The following is a 15,727-nucleotide window of genomic DNA, read 5'->3' as shown; positions in this document are numbered from 1 at the left end:
GCTGTCTCAGCCTGCCTTGTCCTTCCTGCTAGAGTCCCCTTCTTTCTGTCCCCAGCTGTGGCGTCAGGCACATGCCACCATCAAATGCCTCTCTTGCTTCTATCAAGAAATTAAACTTTCAGATTTAGTCCATTCTGCTTCTTCTAGGCGAAGTGAAAATACAGAATAGTAACTGGTTTTCTATTGGCATCATTTTGGCTCAATGTTTTATTTTTTTTTTTAATCTACCTTCTCAAGCCAAAAAAGTCGTCTTATCTTTCACTACATATATTCTTTACTCCCATTTACGCGTCCACCTCATTTCTGGTTTTCAGAGGTTCTAACCCAAAAATTTTAATTACCTCCCAACTTCAATTACTACGAGAAGGGTTGGCCAGATGGTTCCCGTACCGGGTTTCCCTGTATTCGCTACAACCCCCCGGGGGGTCAGAAGGAGCTAAGCTCAAATGTATCTTAGTTTGACGCCACCTTTCCCTTGTCATGTCTTTCACAGGACACTCCCTCAACTTCCTCCCCAGCTCCCAGGGCACACGGATCACTGCATTTCTCCTGAGTCCCAATGGCCGGTGATTTGAACAACAGCGCGAGGTAACAGCTTCCCACCAGACAAAATGGCAAAAATACGCGAGCGGGCGTAGACACAGGGAGACAAGGTGTGTGTTCCATGACACTGTCGTTTCTGCCCCATCTAACAAACACTGATGGCTATTCATACTTCAACAGAGAATCTTGAAATTCCGCTGTATTATCTGCAAATTACAGTTCTTAAACTAAAAATCTTCAGAAGGCTGAGATGTTATTTTTTTTAAAAACAGACTCAATCGTTAAGAGAACATAGCCTACAAAACCTGTCAAAGAGTGACTTTCATTTGGCAAGTCCTGGCTCAGACTTTCTGAATTGAATTATAATATACACATAGAAGTATAGATCTCATAAAATCATCACTGACTATGAAAAAAATTAAAGTATAAGTTACCTATCATCATACTTTTATTAATATTAAAATACCCAGATCGGGTTGCTGCAACAGATGTAATATTGAAAAAGAAATAAGGGTGTCAAGAATCAGGAAGGACAGCACAGGTATTACATTAAAGCAGCGGTCAGAAATATACACTGTTCTGGGTCTTATGAATCACCCCAAAATAAGGGAGTAGCTTGCACTATCCTGGTATAATAATGTACTTTTCTAAACATAGTTTAAAGATTGTGTGTTTCTTTGTATTTGACTATGAAGGAATTTCTGATTTTGTGGAGCTTTATTTAGTAATAAACACTGCACCCAAGTCCCCGGGATGAGTTCTGAATTAAGTACAAAATACTCTGTCACCCACATCGAACAGCTAGTGTGACCGGCAAGTCTGCTCTTCCAGTGGCCGAGTCCAAGAGGGAGTCCTAATGACTGGAGGCAAAGAGCAGCGTCTCTCCATCTGCTCATGCTAGTGGAAGTGACTTGATCCTTTTCTCTTCCCCTTTGCTAAAAAGACTCTACGACCTGCCCTTTCTCATCTCATCAAGGAGTCTATCCACAAGCTGCTCGGTTCTGCGATGTTCTGTCCTCCCCCTCCGTGTGATGGACACACTTGGCTCTCCCTTCAGATCTCGGCTTGGTGACCAGCTCCTGGGGGGCGTCTTCCTAATACCTCTGTCTAGCACATGCCCTTGTCTCCCCACACCAGGGACTGGGTTAAGCTCATCCCTCTTCTCCCACTTTAGCCTACATTTGATAGAGACCATCTAACAGATAACAGTGTCATTATTTCCCGCCATTCAAGATACTACCAGTTTAGAGGCTAATCGCTCTTTTGCTGGGATTCCACAACAGCCACTCAGCCAGGAAAGACCTAGAACACCATCTACAACTCACCATCCTGAACCATAAGCCTTATGCGGGCCATCGCATAAAATGATCCAGTCCCACAGTACCCATTAGACACGGCCCATGACACACTGTATCCAACAGGCACAAAAATGATGAACGTCAGATGTTCAAACGCAAAAGGCCAAGGACTGAGAAAACATTCAGTACAATTTCCAGTAATCATCCCCTTGTTACTGAAGTGAAACAATGATAAAGCTTTTGCTGAGCCTCACTTAGTCAGTGACTACGCACCTGCTAATATTTTCCCTGTGCCTTCTGATTTCAAAGAGTAAAAATACCTTGAAAGGTCTCCTAGTACTAGGTAACAGAATTAATTCACCGTTTTGTAAATAAAACTAATTAAAATGACATTTTAGCCTTCTGTTGTCCACTACTCATTTTTTGTAAACACGTTTAATAGATGCCCTTTGTGGAGTAAGGTTTATTAAATAACTCTAGGACATGGAATATCAAATTATATCCTCCCAAGGAAAGACAAGAAGTCTGAGATGATTTATCAGTAACACACGTATATCATTTTCTTGAGTAGAAGCAACCTACAGTCCTTTATTCAATTAAATTATTTTCCTAAAATAATTAATACCAAATTCAAGGGATATGTTTCCGATGGTTCCAAACACACCGGACTGTTGAAACGTGCAGATTTGCCCCAGCTTGGGAACTGGTCATGGGGCAGAGTAATGTAGCACCTGTGACCACATTGCAAAATCAGATGTGAAAATTCAGAACCCTGCAATAAATGTTTCTTTTACCCAAAGTCATATGAGAAAAGATGGGAGAAGTGAGCAAGTCTCCTCAGAAATGGTTCCCAGCGCAGTCCCAAGGCACAAGACAGCAAAGACAAGCCTACCATCCCTCCCTCCACAGACACGGGATTGCGCAGATTCTGAGTGTATCCGTTCTTCAACATATTAGATGCATGGATTTCTCTTTAAGGAGAAAGACAGATAAAACAAAGTTCGCACAGACCAGCTGACGACTATGTCATGACCAGAGGCTCGCGGGAACCAAGGCTGCACTTCCTCAGGAGCCGTGGTTCAGCATTTACTAATGCGGTATTTGTGGTGACCTTAGAGAACATAACTACCACAAATAACAAGAATCGAGTGTATGTTTCTTAACTATCTTCCCAAATTCTAAATATCAGTTTGAAATCATTGTTTTTAAAGGGGAATGAATGTATGATATCACGGTGAGAATCAGGGTGTCATCTGTCCACTCTGGGGACTTGCCATTCTGTAGGAAGTCTGTCATTAGCAAGAGGACAGCAGACCGGGGGCTCAGGTTATGACACCAAATCTGTCCCTGCCCCTACTCTGGGGCCTTCAGCACAGAGCCTGGCCTCTTTGGGCCTCTGTCTCTCACCTCTAAAAGGCAGAGAAAGCTAGCATCTATGCAGTAGGGTTTCAGGAGGGTTAAGTCAATTTATCATTATAAAGCATATGTAGAAATGTATCAGACACATAGAAATGTTGTGCCAAAGTCAATTATTAGTATCTCTTGGAGTTTCATAGATCATTTGGCAAGATTACTGACAACATTCACAGTACCTGAGCCTACTCCATGAACACGAACCTTCTGTAATCCAATTAAAATAGCAACGTTCCAGTGCTGCACAGTATTTGATAGCAACACACACAACCACACATGTCTCTACTCCACAAAAGCTCATAACACATAACTATCTCTCACCTCACTGAAATTGTTCTTATGATTTTCTAAGAGACTTGAAAAAGATGATTCCAGTGCTTTTAACACAAATGCCAAGCCTCTACTCCTCAGGCCAACAAGTGGGAGTCATCTGTGATCTGTGTTCTTTCTCTCAAGCCCTACATCCAACCCCACACCAAATACGGACAACTTGACCTTCAAACATCTAGATGCGAGTCACCTCCCACCACCGCCACCACCACCATAGCGTCTAGCCTGGGGAGTGACAACAGATGGCTCCCCCATCCTGCCCCTCTTTGTCCGCTCTCAACAGAGCAGCCAGAGGGATCTCCTCCAACAGAAGTCTGATCGTGTCACTTCTCCACCCAAAACTCTCCAGAGGATCCCTGATTCACCTGGGGTGAAAGAACATGGGGAAATCCAGTCACGACTCACTCACATGTCCCCTTCTCCATGAGGCCACCCCTTAATACCCTCCACTCCTCTACTCCTGTCCTTCCCACAATTCTCTGTAGTTGACGTAACTGTGTATTTCACTCATGTGCGTATTTGTTCTTTCCGGCTTCTCCCCAGGAGAATGCAAGCTCCAAGAGGCAGGGATTTGTGGTTTTTATGTTCATGGCTGACCTTCTTCATAAAGACCAGAACACACTCAAGTACTTATACAGTCTCTTACTCATCCGGAATCTTTGGAAAATGGGAAGAATATTGGACATGCAGCACTAACACCAAGTACAGTGGCACTTAATCCTGGAAGTAAAATAAATCTCTCTTTTGAGGTTGTAAACAGGAATACATTCCTGCTACAATTTTTGTGTCAATGGGTTTCATCCATATTTATTTGAAAGTGAATTATTCCTGTGGATAGATGGCTGGGCTGGCTATTCCACGGTGGCAAGGAGACCACTCAGACTTGCTTAATCCACTAATCAAATCTCTCAATGGTGCCCTTACTTGACGTGCTCTTGTTTGTTCTTGCCATTCTCTCTAAGGTAAACTGTCTTTTTGTTCACTGGGTAGCATCCAGAACATAGGGGTCATTCAATAAATATTTGAATGATGAATAAGCTGTAAGTTCTTCAAGGGCAGGAATTATGTTAAAAATAGTAATCAATAAATATTAATTCAATGATCAGTAAGTGAAGGTCACTGCAGAATATAACTGTCAGAAATACAACTTTGCACCTGATGTGAGAAAAGAGTCACTGCAGAACCATGAACATGTTAATTTGGATACTATAGATTTAACTCTATGATCACACATGAAATAAAACTAGCTTCTATTTCTCAATTCTGTCTCCCAAAGAAAAGCAACATAATCAGACATTGAGATGTGCATGTTTTCTAAAACTCCTACATAATTTCTTAAGAATCTTTGTTAAGATAAATTCACCAGAAAAAAAAAATCCCAACTCTCATTTCTGAAATCATTAAAATATATTGTGAGGATCAATGCTAGGATCTAAGCTATAAGTGAAAACAACAGCAACAAATAACTCTAGTAAAGTTTTATACTTAAAGTTTTCATTTTCTTATAAAGAAATGCTGTAGACACTGGTTTACTAGATGTGAGCAAGACAATAAGATTTAGCAGATGCCATTTCTCTTTACTGTATGCCTAGTTGGCTAAGAATTAAGAGAACGGATTGAAAGAAACACCACTTATGAAACCATTTTAGTTAGGATTCACTTGCAAAGTATTAAGGCATATAATTTCCCGGAAAAAAAGCCAGCGGAGTAGAGCTCCACACGACATCTACACAATCTGTTTTATGAACTCTGTGACCCACAATCTTAGTCTCTAATTATCTTGTAACTCCAGGAAAATAAAGGATAACATACATACATATTTTTTTTTATCAACCAAAGTATTACATATTGTGAAATATTAATAGTTAAATATATGGCCTTTGATATGCTGTCAAATCTTCAAATGGTAAAAAACTAAATTGCTTTACTTACTAATACAAGCAGCAGGACAATATCAGGGTTATCACAAGCGCAGGCGATGTGCATTGGTGTCCAAAAGTCTTCATCCTGGTGGTTGACATTGACCCCTCTGTCAATCAGGATCTCTGCAATGAAGGCATTATCATACCGAGCGCACTGAAAAAGAGAGAAAAAAAAAAAAAAGAAAGAAATGTATTTCAAACGATGATAAGGTTCATTGCAAATGTCTATAGATAAAGACTTCAATGCCAATTTAGAGGTTGAGAGATGGGACTAACGATGCTCCAGCTAACCTACAAGCTAAGGGGCATATGGGGGTTGGAGGATTCAAAGGGAAATGGCATCCATAGACAGTAGAAATAAAAATGAGAACATAGAGACAGACATTAAGAAGGAGGAAAAAATTTCAGTCTTTGGGTCCTCGTCATTTGTACAAAAGATTACCAGAAAATCTCGGACCACTTGCCAGAATTATCTTTCTGAAATACAGATCTGATCATATGAGCCTTCTGCTCTAAAATATATATATTTTGTCATTCAATTTTGTTGATGAATAAAGTTTTACCCCTTTATTGCATCCAAGACAGATAAGACCTATCATGATCCTTCCAAACTCATCCCCCATCATCCAAACGCAGCCTTCAGCCTAGCTGCAAAAGATAAGTCAGTATTCCACGGTGCCATCTTGGAACAGTTAAGTATTAGTAATTTCAGAATCTTCTAACATGAATTTTAATTATTGTGTTTTATAGAAATTTCATAGTCTACTAAATCAAACTTTCCAGGAACTTGTTTTGCTCTTATTCTCTATTATTTATATGTAAAATTTATAAAAAATTCAAAGTCAGGGCTGGCTCCAAGGGTACACAATCCCCATAGTTGTGCTTAGGCGGTTCCTGCATTTGGTTTAAGGCTCCACTATTGTCATCAAGAATTTTCAATAATTATTGAAGAGTCCCACATATTCACTTGCCCTGGACCTTATAAATTATCCTGTCCTAGTATAAGTCTGATATTTTATATCTATAAGCTACATCAGTTCCAGTGCATATTAGCTAAATTAGTATTTTTTTAAAAAGACCTAAGCTAAATAAGCTAACTACAGATCAGCAAAATTTCTGGGTTGATAGATACATATTTCCCATAGTATTTGGATGTATCCAACAGGTTCCCCTCCCACAGAGAAGTAGTAATCAATGCCATCATTGGAAATAGCATCGTCAATGTATCAACTATTCCTGGACCAGACAATTAAAAACAAATCACGGGAGGGCTTTCCCTTTCGAGTAACAGGGCCCAGACTGGCATTCCTGCCCAAATTAACTGCAACGAAAGCAAAAACTATCAGACAAAATATTACTTCCAAGAGCTGGGAAGAAACAATGCAGTCCTACTGCTACTGTTATTCCAGCTCCCTGGCTTGAAGGACTTTCCAAGCTGCAGCACAGTGAGGAGAACCCCGGTTGCCCAGGGCCACTTAAGAGGAGGTTGAACTGAAAGTCCAAAGACTGAGCTGGCCAGGATACAGGACAGAGTCACAGAAACAACAGGGCTACAGAGAGAAAGGGGACTTCAAAGGTCTTCTACCCCCACCTAGAAATACTAAACTCAAGTTCTGAAGGGCTCAAACTGCTTCCAAATAATTCAACACCCCGCAAAGAGAGCTCAAGGTTATTTATAGAAATATAAAAATATTCAGTACCCAACAAGGCAAAGTTCACTATGGCAGCATCCAGGGAAAAAATGACCAGATATACAAGACAACAGGCAAACAGGACCCACAAAGAGGAAAGAGAGGGACCAACGGGAGCCAACTCAGAAGTGATACACTTGTTAGAATGAGCAAATCTGCATGCTAAAACTGTTACAATAACTACATTCCATGTGTTCAAAAAACTGGGAAACTGTTGAACATGGTAAGCAGAGATATGGGAGACAGCAAAGAGACTCAAATTTAATTCCTGGTGATGAGAACTACCAGGGTGGAGATGAAAAATACACCAATGGATGGGATCAACAACAGACTGGCTATTGCAGAAGATAAGACTGGTGAACCTGAAGACGGTAACGTAGATTACACAAAGCAGGACAGAGCAATCAATGACTTTCAATTAGTGAACCGAGCATCGGTGAACCATGGGCAATCTCCAGACAGTAACCAAATAGACTGATAGCACCGGGAATGGGGTTTACAGAAATTGATTTATATTTTCATATTATTTAATTTGCATTAAAATCAATAATTACAAGATAGCCAGGTTTTAAAATTAGGTACAAGGATTGAACTGGTATTTCACCAAAGAAAAAAAAAAGACACATGAATTGTGTTTCCCAATCATGATGCAGTCATGGAAGAACATTCCTATCTTCCTCCAGTACCTGGTGGTCTCAAAACCATATGGTGAGCACGGTGCAAAATCATGGTTCAGGTTCCACATGAAGGAAGATGCGGAGGCATCTATATTGGGATGCATGGAAGCACCTGAGGCAATGGCACACATGAACTTGGAGGGATTAGTTCCAGTTTTGAACCATGACATTTGCCTTTGTGAAGTACTGCATCCTGTGTAACAGTAATGAAGATGCTAAGACCCTGAGTCCCATCCATGGGAGCTGCAGGTTTGGGTCCAACGACTAATAAGGTGAGGATCAGAGTCTAAAGGCTCAATAAATAGGTTTTAGAATTAGGGCCTGGATCCAATTTCTTTCAGGAAATTCACATGCCAGTAACGTGTATTCTGCTGTCTTTACCTTTTTGATAACTCACTGCATAATCAACAGTGATGGGACCTCCTCCTTCCCTGTCTGTCATGACCCCCTCAGCCCACACCTCAGGAATCCACATTTACAATTCAAAGATACCTACGGTTTGGCTCTTCCCTGTCTTTTACCAAAAAAGAGTTAATTAGATACAGTGTGGAAAATGGTACCAGCCTCTCTCAAGTAATGTAATTTTTAGACTCACATTTCAGAGGATCATGAATAATAATTTGACAGCAATAAATACCTTCTAATCACACTTGTCTGAAAAGATTACGATAGTTGAACATTCCCGTTACAATGTTCTTACAACATTATTGTTAGATAGTAAACCTCATTCTGACTGGAAAGGATTTTCTTCCAGCTAGCAAATTTTTCTCCCGATTTAGGCCGTTCTTCATCATTTCAACCAATTTCTGGCAACAGTTCACTTCATCAAGAAGGTGGCTGAATTGCCACTAGGTCACCTTCAGAGAGCTCTGAAACCAGCAGTCCTCTCCCCCGATCCTCCTGTCACCATCCTCTGTGTCTCCAAGGTACAGGCAGGACAAGCTACATAACTAGTGGGACCCAGTGCAAAATGAAAAAGTGGGGCCCCTTTTTCAAAAATGACCAAGAATTTGGGGGCACCTGGGTGGCTCCATTGGTTGAGCATCTGACTCTTGATTTTAGCTGAAGTCATGATCTCGGGTCATGAGATAGAGCCCCATGTTGGGCTCTGAGCTGAGCATGGAGTCTGGTTAAGATTTTTCTCTTCCCCCGGCCCTTCCCCCCATGCTCTCTCTGTCTCTCTCTCTCAAATAAATAAATACATCTTTTTAAAAAATGACTAGGAATTTTAAGAGGGTGACAGCAGAGCATGGAACCAAGCATGGGTTCAGTGGCGCCTAAAGAGACCACGTGGACCCCGTGCCCGTGAAGCTGTCCTTGAACTGCCAGATCTCTTCATGCTCCCTCCACCCCGGGTCCCTCAAGTCCGCACACCGCGCTTCCTTCCAGCAAACCCCTGGAACCTAGTCTGTTTCAAATAAACCCTCCTCACCTAGAAATGTCCACAGAACCTAAATCTATTTCTGTGGAAACACCATCTCTCCTGCAGCCTCCTCCACGGAGCAGGTAAATTTCTTCTTCCATCTGACCCTGAAAAAGCTTAGCCACTTTCTGAGCTTATTGATTTTTTTTTTTAATTTTTATTTTTTAAGTAAGCTTTACACCTCAGCGTGGGGCTTGAACTCACGACCGCGAGATCAAGAGCCCCATGCTCCATGAACGGAGCTGGTCGGATGCCCCTGAGCTTACCGATGCTGATAGACTCACTATTCATTCACCTTAATGTGCTAATTTCGAAGAGTCACTCTATCCTTACATCCTAGCCCTCTTCTCCCAAAAAGGTCGCTCTCCCCTTTCATCAAAGTTAGGGACTACAATCACAGTCGTCCCGCAGTGAGCACGTCAGCCACGCTGGGTTACACACCCTCTCTGAAAGTGTAGAATGCCTTCCCTCTAGGCCCCCAGAAACCTCCACCACATTATACATTAGTTACCACCCCCTGGCTTGCCGCCCTGAAGACTGGCTCCATGCTAAATTACTAAATCCCAATATCCCAATCAATCATGATCAAAACATTCCATTCTGCCTCCTAACGCATACTTAGGGAGCAACACCACAAACAGCTCCTTCCTCCAACACTGTTTATTGAGTTGCCTAGGATTAGTGAGAGCGAGCACCCTCCACAGCAGCCAGCAGTCCACAGCTTCTCAGGGAATGCATTCTTTCACTGTTTGGAATTGTTTGTAAACAAAGGTAATTAATGTACAAACTCAATACAATGTACAAACTCAATACAATGCATATTATTGATTCAGCTGAAAAGACCCTAAAAACCATAGAAACCAAATAACAGATACAATTTTAAACTTTAAATGTTTTGTCTTTTCCCTACATCTTGTCATAAGGGATCTTTTATGTATTTTAGTTTTCTGGTTGGCTAACGACCATATCCTGAACAACTCTGAAATCTATCACTCAGAAAATTCAACGTTTTTTACAAATGCTGAATTCTCACATTAAATTCCTTGTTCACACATGGAAGTTATCTTTTGCAAGTTTTTGGTTTTCTTTTTTAAAACATGGGTCAAACCTGTCACATTAGTTTTCTCACTGTCTATATATTTTCAGGGCACACTTCCCTTTTTTGCTCCTCAGCGCCGATTTCACAGCCACCAGGCAGGGAGAGATTAGCAAAGAGTTACCAGGACAACATTCAGTTTGATCCAGATATCAGTTATCGAGTGGGTATCACGTGCTAAGCACAGTTCCATTATTAAACAAAAAAATTCTCTCTGAACTCTCTGGAAGTGGTGAGGAGAGGGGAAGCAACATGACTTATGCATGAATTTGAATTAATCATTGTCCATTTTTCTTGTCCTATATTTACGGGTTCCCAGTGGTTCAAAAATTGTCCTACAAGCAGAGACAGATGGAGAAGAGACAGAGATACACAAAGAGAGAGAGAGACACACACACACGCAGAGATTTGTTTCAGTAGGAAAATGAATTTGAATTTGCTGCAGTTTTTAAAAATCTTTGAAATCTCTCTAGAACTCCCATATGGCCCCTTGTACTGAACATCAATCCCTACCAGCCACCTCTTTCAGCCAGTACCGAGATCTGTACAAAATCACTTTCACTTCTCTGCCATTATATCACACTGAAGGATCGCACTCATTATAATGTCATCTTGAACATACTTCTCATCATTTTTGCTTTTCATGTACAGATGGTCTCCGACTTACAATGGTTCAGCTTATGAGCTTTTGACGTTATGAAGGTGTGAAAGAATTCTGAATTTGGATCATGTCCGGGGCTGGCGACATGCGGTTCGAGCCCCTCTCAGGAGGCTGGACAGCAGCCGTGGCTCCCAGGCAGCCATGTTGTCGTGAGCGAAGACAAGTGGTACCCTGCCAACCACTCTGTACCCATGCAACCATTCTGTGGTATCACTTTCAGTAGAGAATGCAGTAAATTACATGAGATATTCAACACTTCATTAGAAAATGGGCTTTGTGGGACGCCTGGGTGGCTCAGTTGGTTGGACGACTACCTTCGGCTCAGGTCATGATCCTGGAGTCCCGGGATCGAGTCCTGCATCGGGCTCCCAGCTCCACGGGGAGTCTGCTTCTCTCTCTGACCTTCTCTTAGCTCATGCTCTCTCTCACTGTCTCTCTCTCAAATAAATAAATAAAATCTTTAAAAAAAAAAAAAAGGGCTTTGTGCTCAATGATTTTGCCCAGCTGTAGGCTAATGTTGGCTTAGCCAGGCTAACTACAATATTTGATGGGTTAGATGTATTAAATGCATTTTTGACCTAATGATACTTTCAACTTACATGGTTTATCCAGACATAAGCCAAATAAGATGTGTTTCTTCTCTCTGGCAAATACTTGTCCTACAGATTACCTCTCCATACATAACCTACCCAGAACCCTCTGAGCTGAATTATAGCTCTTACTTCCACCTGCATTCCAAGCACAGATATCTTCCAATCGATTGAACCAAACTCAAATTATAAAACCAGCTATTACTAAAGAGATTCATATGTACCAGAAATTTTAAAATCCTAATAGAACTTCCATCCAGAAATTTTTAAATAATAATAGAACTTCTATCCTTTTAAGTGACTGCAAACTCTGCACCTTCAGCTGCAACATCGGTTTGCCTTACTTTGAATCACCAAGATTTTATCAGGCAATGCTCTCTTCCAGGCACTGCACTTGGCAATATACAGGTCAAGTTTAAGGACATAGTAATATCCTTGGGAAACAGACAATCCAGTTGAATGAGATTGAGGGTGTACAGAGCATTCTAGATTCACAGTGGATGGGTACCTAACACCCTGATAGAATTGGACACCCCAGTATGGGACACTCTCAACACAGGTCTCAAAGGACTTGGTGGAGGAGGGAAGGGTTGAGACATTCCTAATCCATTAAGAATTCACTGGAACCCTACCCTTGTGCTTAGTGCTGCGCCAACCCAAAGAGTTGGCATCATGGACTAGATACTGTCCCCAGTCATTAGCCTCAAAATTCAAGAGGGCAATGCAGTCAAAGAGAAGTATGATGGACAGGTCCAGTGAGCTACGGGGCCATCTCAGAGGAGCACCCCAAAGTAGGAAACAACAAAACAATCCAGAGGGGGAATGAAATGGCTCTTCGAGGAATTCTATGTCATTTTCATGGAAGGTCTTTCTGAGAGGGTCGGTTTCAGACTGAGCCCTCAGGGAAAACCTTTCTGGCTGAGACATCCAGCTTCCCTGAAGAAAGGCTCTGTGCTCTCAATGCTGGTCGACTGGATTCTTCTCAGAGCTCACAGTTCAAAGACATCTGTAAAAAATTCCTTGCCCATCTGCCTTCACCCTGTCATGAAGGATTCTAATTCTTTATAAACAGGGTTCTATGGTTGCAGAGACAAGGTGAAACAAAACACAAATCTCACTGGTAACTTTACTAAGGAATTTTTTCGAATTTGCTGTTGAATGAACCAGTCCTGTGTGATGTATTTACTCAAAAATGGAAAATTCACTCCCCTCAGTCCCTGGTGGCATTCTGAGAAACGCACTTTGGTTGCCTTCTTACCCCTAAGTCATGCACCAGGGCAGTGCCGATAAAAATATGCCCACCACACAGAACAAGGTCAGGGTTTTCATTCAAGATTCCGATGGATGCTGTACTCATGATCAAAGATCCTGGACTCGGGCTTTCCAGTTACGGATGCCACGATTCTCATGGACCAAAGAGATGCTGGTGTTAAAAAGTAAAGTCCAGCCAGAAATTTGAATCTTAATCACTTCCTTGGAAAAAATTTAAAGAGTCACTATTTCCAGGCCACGGAAACTGGTTCTTGCTTCCCAGCCCTTTCCAGCATCACCTCAGACGTCAGAACGGTTGGACTCTCCTGCTCATGGACATTCTCCTTTCGTGTCCATCTTGCTCCTTCACTTGCCTCCTCGCTTCCTGTTGCCCCATCCTGTACGGATGTCCCCCAGTCCTCATCACCCAAGAAACTCCCAGGAACGGCCCCTGAAGAGGGCACATTTTCTTCTGCAATGATGCATCTTCTCACCAGCACTTACCCTCACAGCTTTCCCCCTTACTTTCTGGGAGAACAAAGGAAGGGGAAGTTACATGATCAATACCCAGATGCTTTGGACAACGTCCACATATCTACTGACCACTTTTGCTCTCTAGCACCAGTTAGTCTCTAAGACCAGTTTTTAAATTAGATCTTTCTTTAGACATTTCCTCCACAGTCCTAACATTCTGACTCTTTTCAAAATATAATATTCTCTCCTCCATCAAAAAGATATAAAGATGTGGAAAAGCTGCCACTGTAGTATTTTGCTAATTATTTCTGCTTCTTCCAGATCCTAAACCTTGAAAGATGTGGAAAGGGAAGCCTAATGAGCAGCCAATTCAGACACCAGACCTTATTGGAAGAGCAGGAAGTGATTAAAAGAGGTAGTGTTAAGCCTCTAACAAAAATGCAGTCTTAACTAAGTTTACTAATTTCTTTTATTACATGAAACATACATGTAAAAATGAAAAACCTTTGCCTCCTTTCCCCAGCCTGAGTCATTGTTAAAAATCTCTGGTCTAGCCTTGGAGATTTTCTCTGCTTTTGCAAAGAATGTCCCCTTTTTTCTCTTTCTCTCTCATCTCATCACCAGGTCAAAGAAAGAGTAATTTCTATTTCTAACACATTCCATTTAAGCCTCACTGTTCTGCTGCTGTCACAAGACAACACGAAAAGAATTTGCGTTTCATGCTCCATTCGCGAGGGTTTGGTCACTACTGGAAGCTCCTTCTCAAGAGCTTATTTATTAGAAGTCTTACCATAAAACCCCCCACAGCGGTTTAGCAAAACCTGTGTGATTCTGCTTCCAAATCCACAAATATAATGTCTTCCCGAGACTTAAATCTGAGTGTTTGTGTGTACTGTCACCTGCTGCCATTAGTTTCCCTCTGTCCATCACAGGACTTGATATCTCCCATAGGTTTGATACATGAATTATTTACGGAAGGGTAGGCAAACAAGCTGATCTGGAAGTATGTGTTAAAAATTTTGAAAGAAAATAAAATCCCTGTACGGGATGGGAATTGTTAATCTCCAACATCAAAGTTCTCCTGGTACTTCTAAGAGAAATGCACTGAAATCTACTCTTGGAATCAGGAACTCAAAGAAGAAGAACTGAGTAAAATCAACAAAACTCTAGAAATCTCCACAATTTCCACCGCTTTTTCTCCATGGCCCACACAAACAGATGGTGCCTTTTTCTCAAAGGCGTCGATCTAAGCATCTCTAATTAGAGCTTCAGCACTGATAACACATTAGGATTCCTAACATAGGATGCCCCAAAGGTGGGGCTGACAGCCCGGACCCTCACCCTTGACGGTTCAGATGGCTAACGTGCCTTTCTCAGCACCTAAGGCATGTCGAAGCCCTGTAATTCTGTCTCTCTGGCAACTCGTAATTTTTCATTTGCTTTTATTTACTCAGGAACCCCAGGAAAGGAAGACTCGGTGCTGACCCTGGGGTCCCTCGGCCGTCCCCAGGCTTTCTCACGTGCACCCCAGCCCCGCCTTCCTTTTGTGTGAGGCTTGCGGCCCGTGCCTGATGGTATGAAAATACAACATAGCTGCCCCGAACAGAGGGTTGAGAACGTGTTTCCCTCTGCCTTCTCCCTTGAATCCCCTCATTTCGTTTTCCTTCTGATTCCACCATTTCTGAGTCTGTCTACTCTGTGATCTGGGCCTCAAATAACCGACCTCTCATTAGCCAAAGATGCCCTTAGGTCCTGGGGCCCATCCATTCATTCACGGACACCCTAGTGAGTATTTCCTGCACGTGACGGCCAAGGATATAAGAGTACCTAAGACAGTCACAGTTTTTGACAACGTAGTCTAGCAGAGAGAGAAGACACATCGCCCATTTATCATGGCCCCTCACGACAAGAACCACAGCGAAGCGAGGATCGTGCACTCGGAGAGCTTGCATGAAAGAGTAATGGCGTCTGATCAGGAGGGTCGGAGAAAGTGTCAGGACTCTTCTTCCGGTGCAGGATGGCCTCTTCATGGTCCTCTGCCACGATCTCCTGTTTACCCCCTCCCAGGTCTGCCATTACCAGTGTTTTACTCTTCTCCCTCCCTGGGAAAACTAAACTCCATATGGGCAGAGAATGTGTTCTGAATCTCTGCATCCCTGAGAGTGACCACGGCCTCAGACATTAATTAATTAAGTAGTTAATGCATTAACTTTCCTACTCAACAAGTCTACTGAGCAGGTACCAAGAGCTGGGCACTCCCCCAGGCACTGGGGACGCAACGGGCTGAGACTATACCCAGTTCTTGCTCTCACGGGGAGGACAGTCTAAGAATGAGGACGTAATCACATCAGTCTATAA

The 15,727-nt window shown here is 42.2% G+C and overlaps 1 protein-coding gene across 1 annotated transcript in view; it reads right to left on the bottom strand.

Moving 5' to 3' along the window:
• MYO16 (myosin XVI) overlaps positions 1–15,727 on the bottom strand; it is a 438,349-nt gene that overhangs the window by 375,719 nt on the left and 46,903 nt on the right. The window contains 1 exon segment of the mRNA XM_047720392.1: positions 5,517–5,660. Within this exon segment, the coding sequence (XP_047576348.1) occupies positions 5,517–5,660 (144 nt within the window).

The sequence above is a fragment of the Lutra lutra genome, chromosome 3, assembly GCF_902655055.1.
Source record: "Lutra lutra chromosome 3, mLutLut1.2, whole genome shotgun sequence".
Classification (NCBI taxonomy): Eukaryota; Metazoa; Chordata; class Mammalia; order Carnivora; family Mustelidae; genus Lutra; species Lutra lutra.
This window is presented reverse-complemented; position numbering and strand designations above follow the sequence as displayed.